The sequence below is a fragment of the Eschrichtius robustus genome, chromosome 5, assembly GCF_028021215.1.
Source record: "Eschrichtius robustus isolate mEscRob2 chromosome 5, mEscRob2.pri, whole genome shotgun sequence".
NCBI classification, from domain to species: Eukaryota; Metazoa; Chordata; class Mammalia; order Artiodactyla; family Eschrichtiidae; genus Eschrichtius; species Eschrichtius robustus.
The window spans coordinates 145,377,537-145,384,590 of record NC_090828.1 but is presented as its reverse complement, the minus strand read 5'-3'; the positions used below and the strand labels follow the sequence as shown (position 1 = coordinate 145,384,590).

General features: G+C 49.0%; 1 protein-coding gene across 1 annotated transcript in view; it reads left to right on the top strand.

The window, feature by feature from the left end:
* Nucleotides 1-502: 502 nt before the first annotated feature.
* CFAP221 (cilia and flagella associated protein 221) overlaps nucleotides 503-7,054 on the top strand; it is an 87,584-nt gene continuing 81,032 nt past the window's right edge. Inside the window, exons 1-3 of the mRNA XM_068544023.1 lie at nucleotides 503-562; nucleotides 1,943-2,128; nucleotides 4,702-4,802. Of these exons, the coding sequence (XP_068400124.1) occupies nucleotides 1,990-2,128; nucleotides 4,702-4,802 (240 nt within the window). The 5' untranslated portion in view covers nucleotides 503-562; nucleotides 1,943-1,989. The remainder of the gene's footprint in view (nucleotides 563-1,942; nucleotides 2,129-4,701; nucleotides 4,803-7,054) is intronic.

The following is a 7,054-nucleotide window of genomic DNA, read 5'->3' as shown; positions in this document are numbered from 1 at the left end:
GTGTATTATGTTTGAAATTTGTATATGTTTGAAATTAGTCATAATAGAAAGTGTATATGTTTAAAATTTGTATATGTTTGAAATTTGTCATAATAGAAAGTGTAAAGTGAACTATATTACAGTAGGATGTCTAGGACTGAATGTCCCTCGGGGAAGCTCCACCCACTGAGCCTGGTAAGCCCCGCCCCTTCGGCCCCGCCCCGTCAGCTTCAGCACCACCCCCTTAAGCCCCGCCCATTTCAGCCCAACTCTCCCGCCGTCTGCTCTCAGGGTATCCAGTTTATGGTGTGTTCCGACTTCCTCGTGTCCGCTCGGGAATTCATTGTCCTCAGACCCTATAAGTCGCTCTCTTTGTTCTTCCCCAGGCCGCAGAGACTGCTCCGAGTCCCCAGAACTGACCCACGGCCTCCAAACCTCCAGCAGCGGCCGCCCGGGTCCCCCCACGTCCCAGGGGAGTTTGGTCGCGTCCGGTCGTGACCCAGGGAGCGCGTCCGCGTCGTCATGGCGACGCTCGGGGAAGGTGGCGGCGCCCGCGGAATCCCGCCCAGGAACCCGCTCCGGGGTGAGCGGCCTGGGACCTGGGGCCGTGGAGGCAGCCTGAACCCCGGACGGGTGTCCAGCCGCAAGTCAGCCTGGGTGGGGGGCGGAGGAGAGCCCGGGCCCAAAGGGTTAAATGAGGATGCGGGTGGCGCGTGGGTCTGGGTTCGACCCTGCTCTGGAGTAAAGGGGTGCTGAGGGGAGCAGGCGTTTGTCAAGGGTGAGAGGGCCTGCCCCGTAGAGCATGGGGCCGCGAAACCGAGGATGCCTGGGGGTGTGGGGAGGTGGGGGGAAGGGGGACAGCTCACCTTGGGGGTGAGAGACCTGGGATGAGAGCTTGGGTGACAACGGTTTAGCTATTGTGTCTCCCTGAAGTACAGGCAGGGAATGTGAGGGGAGGGGGCTGGAGAGTGAACCGGGGTGGGTGTTGAAGGCGTGGAGGGGAAGGAGTTGGGCGAGGTGAATCTTCAGCCATGCTGGCGAGAGGGGATGGGCCGAGAGTGGAAAGGAGAACGTTCCTTCAGAAAGTGATTGTTAAGCACCTCTTCAGTGTGGTCAGTGTATTTTGCTTGATGCTGTACTCTTTGGGGAATCTAAAGCTATGAGCCTTCTCAAAACAAAAACCAAAAGAACACACGTAAAGATCCACACGTGACTTTACGTGAATCTCAGGGGCTTCACAGAGCAGCCCCCAAGCTTAGAGACGCAGCTGTGGGAGATATAAAGATGCGTGGGATTTGTAAAGTGCCATCACAAGGCAATACATTATTAATGCCAGAAGTAGTGTAGGCAGCAATTGCTAAAGAACGTTAAGGGGCATTGGGATCGGTGTGAACTTTATGAAGGCAAGCCTGGCAAAGGGTGTGACGGAACCGGGGCCCTCGGTCCTAGGACAGAGCTCCTAGGAAGGCGCCCAGTGGCAGGGGAGGAGGTCTATGGCTCTCCACCTCCTCTCCCCAGAGAGGGGCCCAGGAAGGTGGCTCAAAAATGCCAGTGTCTCCCAATGTTGAAGGGTTTCATGGTCATATCCATCTAAGAAACTGATTCGGAGAAATCTCAGAAAGAAAAGCCCTGTTTAACTGCTGACTTCAACATTTGCCAAACTTCATCAACTGTGAGAGCCTCAGGAAGCATCAGGGCTACATTTTGGGAAAAGCTCTTGGGGAGAATTAAGGACCACGGAAGGGTTTTGAGCAATGGCACGGTACTGGGTGCAGCGTGTGACGTGTGACGCAAGATGAGTGGGACGGCCTGCGTGGGGACGGAGCGGCGGGAGAGAGGAGAGGCGGGGGGGCCCTGAGCCGCAGTAAACCACGCAGTGACAAGAAGTACATTTGTCAAGGGTTGAGAAAAAACAGTGTGTGGTTTCCTGTGGATGATTATACGACTACTGTTTTCTTCCCAGGAAATGACCTTTGGCTCTAAAAAGAAGGCTCCATTTTTCATGATAAAATGGCAGCGGTGAAAACCCCCAGCAGAGAAGTAAAGAATGCTGAAGAACCATTTCGTGATGTATCGCCCCTCCTTTTAAGGAGCCTAGTGGAGGAACCCAGGAAACCAAAAGAAGTACCTAATCACCTCCTGGAATCAAGTAGGTGGTTAGGAAACAGATACGCTTTACAACTCACGTCTTCCCAGAGGATCCAAAGTCCAGAAAGCATAATGGAATGTTGGGTGCTGATTTCTCTGTATGGTTTTACAGGCTGGTAATAGTGTTCATCATTAAGAACAATGGTTCCATTTAGATCCATCCACTTCACTGGTAGACTTTATTTTTTTAATATTTATTTATTTTACTTATTCATTTTTTTGGCTGCGTCAGGTCTTAGTTGCAGCACATGGGATCTTCCGTTGCAGCACGGGCTCTTCGTTGTGGTGCTCTGGCTTCTCTCTAGTTGTGGAGCTTGGGCTCCAGAGCGTGTGAGGTCTGTAGTTTGCGACACGCGGGCTCTCTCGTTGAGGCGCGTGAGCTCTGTAGTTGTGGCGCGTGGGCTTAGTTGCCCGGCTACATGGGGGATCTTGGTTCCCTCGACCAGAGATCAAACCCGCTTCCCCTGCGTGGGAGCGTGGAGTCTTATCCACTGGATGGCCAGGGAAGTCCTGTAACTGGTAGACTTTTGTGGTGGAAATTGGTCGCCAAGTTCTGCCACCTCCACTTCCTCAAATATCTTTCCTCTCTGTCCCCACTTCATGCTCAGCAGGTCACCAGGACTATTGCAGGGCCCTCCTCCCTGGCCACACTCTTCACAGCCCTGGCATTGTCCTTCCTAGAATCCATGCTGGCTCCTGCCCCCGTCCTGTTTGGATGCTCTCAGGGGATCCCCTTGTGGGCAGTTCCTTTGCTTGGCATTTGGCCCCCTTTGCCGTCGATCTGAACCTGCCCACCCAGGGCCCCTCCAGTCCCCCAGCTCTGGCCACGCCTGTTACTCCTGCTCCTTCAAGAACACTTGCATTTTACACCTTCTTGCCTTTGCCCATGCACATCCCTTAGCCTGGAAAGCCTGTTAAATCCTATAGCTGTTATGCAGAAGGCTACTCATTTTGCCTACAGTCTTCTCACTGAATCCATCATATCACCATGATACCATCTATTTCCATTTTACTGCTGGGGAAGCTGAGGTGGCCCAGCTAAGCGGAGAGGTGGTGTTCAGCTGTTGCAGCCCGGTATCCAGCTCCCTACGTCCCACTAGCTTGCTTCCCACTTGGCATTCAAGGCCCATCATGAATGCTGGAGATGCAGCATTTGCTGTGGCTCTGTTGTCACTGAAGAACACAGTGCGAGTTAGTATACTTGACTATTTCTGGGCATTAACAGAAAAATGCCCGTTTTACATCTATTTTGTGGCCCTACAAACAAAATCTTCAGTATTAAAAAAAATTACCACGGGACTTCCCTGGTGGTCCAGTGGGTAAGACTGCACGCTCCCAATGCAGGGGGCCCGGGTTTGATCCCTGGTCGGGGAACTAGATCCTGCATGCATGCCGCAACTAAGAAGCCCACATGCCACATGTAAGACCTGGTGCAGCCAAAATAAATATAAATAAATAAATTTTTAAAAAGTTACCAAGTAATGTTCAATACTTAAAGGTAATTACCAATACTTAAAAATTTACCAAATAAACTACGGAGATCATAATCCCCCTGAGACACCACCCTCACCCCAGTCCAGCCCTTCAGTTTGGCCCACAGTTGATGACAGTGACCATTCACCCGCGGAGGAGAAAAACACCAAACGTTTCACACCCACTGTAGATGGGTACAAAACACGACAGGCGAAGGGTGGGGTCAGGGTGTCTGTGACTCTCAAGATTTAGCTATAGCCAAAGGGGAAAGGTTGTCATTTGTAGGAAACTGGACAGGGCATTCATACTGCAGGAGGCAGTTTACTGGTCGGAACCAGGCCTGGGCTTGATTTTTACAAAATGGAAAGAATGGAGGGTTATAAACAAATGCCTGGCATGAAGCACGGAAGGCATGGAAAGGCTTGTGACCCAGTGTCTTCTCCACACATCTCAGTTCCTGCTGCATGAAAAGCCGGGACAAGTTTTGTAGACCTGGACTCTTCTGTGAGCTCAGCTGTCCTAACCTTGTTCTCAAAACTGGGAGCAAAAAAAGACACTCACATGACAAGAGCAGTTTGAGACTTTACCGTCCAGAGGCATAATTTTTCAGAGCCTTAGGATTACTCTGTATTGCACTGTAATTCAGTTCAGAGGAAGTCAAATAATAGCAGTTAAATACACAGTAATAAAATTAAATCCTTGGTGTTTGGATTCTTTGAAGTGGATATTCATTACATAATAAGCAATTGCAGTGTTATACAGAGAAAACACAGGGTGTGTGCTCTTCACAAGCTTGTGTTATTATGAAGACTTGTATAAAATGTGTATAGAGCAAGTTATTTTAATAGATAATAAACAATAAATGTGAATTTGTATTATGATGATAATATCTCCCAAGTGATGTGAAATATAGAGGGAGAAGCAGTCCAGTTCATGTGGAACAATCATTAATCTTGTTGACAGCTGTATCCTCTGTATGAAACTTTCGTATGCTTAAAATACCCTAGATTAAAGGGAGCTCATGTTGATAGGATCTTCTTTCATTTAATATACGTTTTTATGTCTCAACTCATGATATACTTATCTGCATTGTTTCTATAGAGGTTTATGCAAATCTTCTGAATAATAAGGTCATACAGGCAAAACCTGGCATATTGCATTTTGGAGGCTATCAAGTAGAAAAACAACACCAGCAGATACTGGTAGGTACTTTAAAAAAAATTTTTTTTTAAAAATTTCATTGAAATATAGTTGATTTACAATGTTGTGATAGTTTCTGCTGTACAACAACGTGATTCAGTTATACATATATATACATTCTTTTTCATATTCTTTTCCATTATGGTTTATCACAGGATACTGAATATAGTTCCCTGTGCTATACAGTAGGACCTTGCTGTTTCTCTATATAATAGTTTGCATCTGCTAACCCCAAACTCCCAATCTATCCCTCCCCCACCCCTGGGTAGGTACTTTCTAAGTGGGATAATTAATCACAATAATGAAATGACATGCATGTTCTGCATTTATATTAGTCACTCATCTGAAGAGCAGCAAAATCAGCAGAAGTGCAGATGTAAACTGGACCAGAAAGGTAGTTCTAGGATGAGAAATTTTAAAGTTGCGTCAGCGTCCTTGGACAGCTTTCCTCCCCCTGCCAAAGGCTCCTCCCAACACTCTCTCCAAACTGGTGCCGTTGCTGAGTGACCGCAGGGGCCAGGAACTGTGCTTTGCGTCTCACGTGGTCCAGTTTAGTCTTTACACTAGCTTTGTGGAGGTTGTATTGTGGCTCTCTTTGTAGAGATGAGGAAACCGTGATTCCAGAAGGTTAAATACAATACTTGCCTCAGGAACACAGGGACGGAGACAGAGTGACTCTTAGGCTGCCTGCCTCCCAACCAGTGAACTTTTTCTTTTTTTGTTTTTTAGATTTATGTTATTTATTTATTTTTTGGCTGTGTCGGGTCTTTGTTGCTGTGTACAGGCTTTCTCTAGTTGCGGCGAGCGGGGGCTACTCTGTTGCGGCGTGCAGGCTTCTCATTGCAGTCGCTTCTCTTGTTGCAGAGCACAGGCTCTAGGCGCGCAGGCTCAGTAGCTGTGGCGCACGGACTTAGTTGCTCCGCGGCATGTGGGATCTTCCCAGTCCAGGGCTCAAACCCGTGTCCCCTGCATTGGCAGGCGGGTTCTTAACCACTGCGCCACCAGGGAAGTCCCAACCAGTGCACTTTTGCTCCACGCCTCCACCACCAGGGGAGGGGGTGTCCCTTTCTTAGAAGGGCCCAGCAAAGGTTCCGTTTCGCCTGCTCAGGTCAGATGCCCAGGCCTAAATCAGTCACTGTGGCCAGAGACACTCTGGCGTGATCTGGGGCAGCAGCTCCGCTGAAAGGGCTCCGGAAGGGACAGGTGAAAGGGCGCACTGAGGAGTGGCTGAAGCTGTGGGGACAGCAGTCCACCGCAGAGCCACCTGAGTCCTGGCCTTCCTGGCCCCCCTTCCTTGACCCGGATGTCCAGACTGGGGAGGGCTCGGGGTGGCTACAGCACCCCTAATCCGCCACGAAAAGGGGGCCTGAACATTAAAGCAGCTGCACCACCTCAGCGACCCCACCGTGACCCTCCAAAGTCACACTGAGCGGGACGTCAGGACTACGGCAGCCGGCCGTGGAGCCGAGCTAGAGCGGGCTGTGGACATGTGTTGGAGTGGGGCCGATAGGCGTGGGCCCTCTCGCGTGGGCCCTGAGGCTCCGGCTTTGTGGGTGGCGTCCCCTCCCACCGCAGGCGTCTGCGTTTACATGTAGTGCGTTCTTATAAGCCATGTCTTTCACTTATTTATTTTTGTTTTCACATAGCATCTTTTCTAAAATTTTTTTAATTTAAGTTTTATTTTATATTGGAGTATAGTTGATTTACAATGTATTCGTTTCAGGCGCACAGCGAAGTGATTCAGTTATACACGTACGTGTATCCACTCTTTTTTAGATTCTGTTCCCATATAGGTCATTACAGAGTATTGAGTACAGTTCCCTGTGCTGTACAGTAGGTCCTTGTTGATTATTTTATATATATAATGTGTATATGTCAATCCCAAACTCCTCATTTATCCCTCCCGCCGAAACCGTGTCTTAAAGTGGATCATTTAGAGGGAGAATTCCAACTATCGTGTTAGACTCATTCTCAGAGTGAGGAAAATCGCTGGAGGAAACTGACAAGTGGTAAAGCTGTCCGGAAGTGAGGTCAGGTTCTATCGGGCAGACCCCTGCCGACAGAGAATGCAGCTTCCAGAGAAGAGTCCTTACACACCTAACAGGGTGGAGAGAGAAGGGATCAGGAGAGGAACCTGTTAGGTGCCCAATGCTTCCTCTTAGGAAAAGGGTCAGGATTTAAAACTGTGATTAGGAACTTTACCCCTCAATCTATAAGGGCACATTCCTTAGGACACAGCATCAAAGACCAAGGT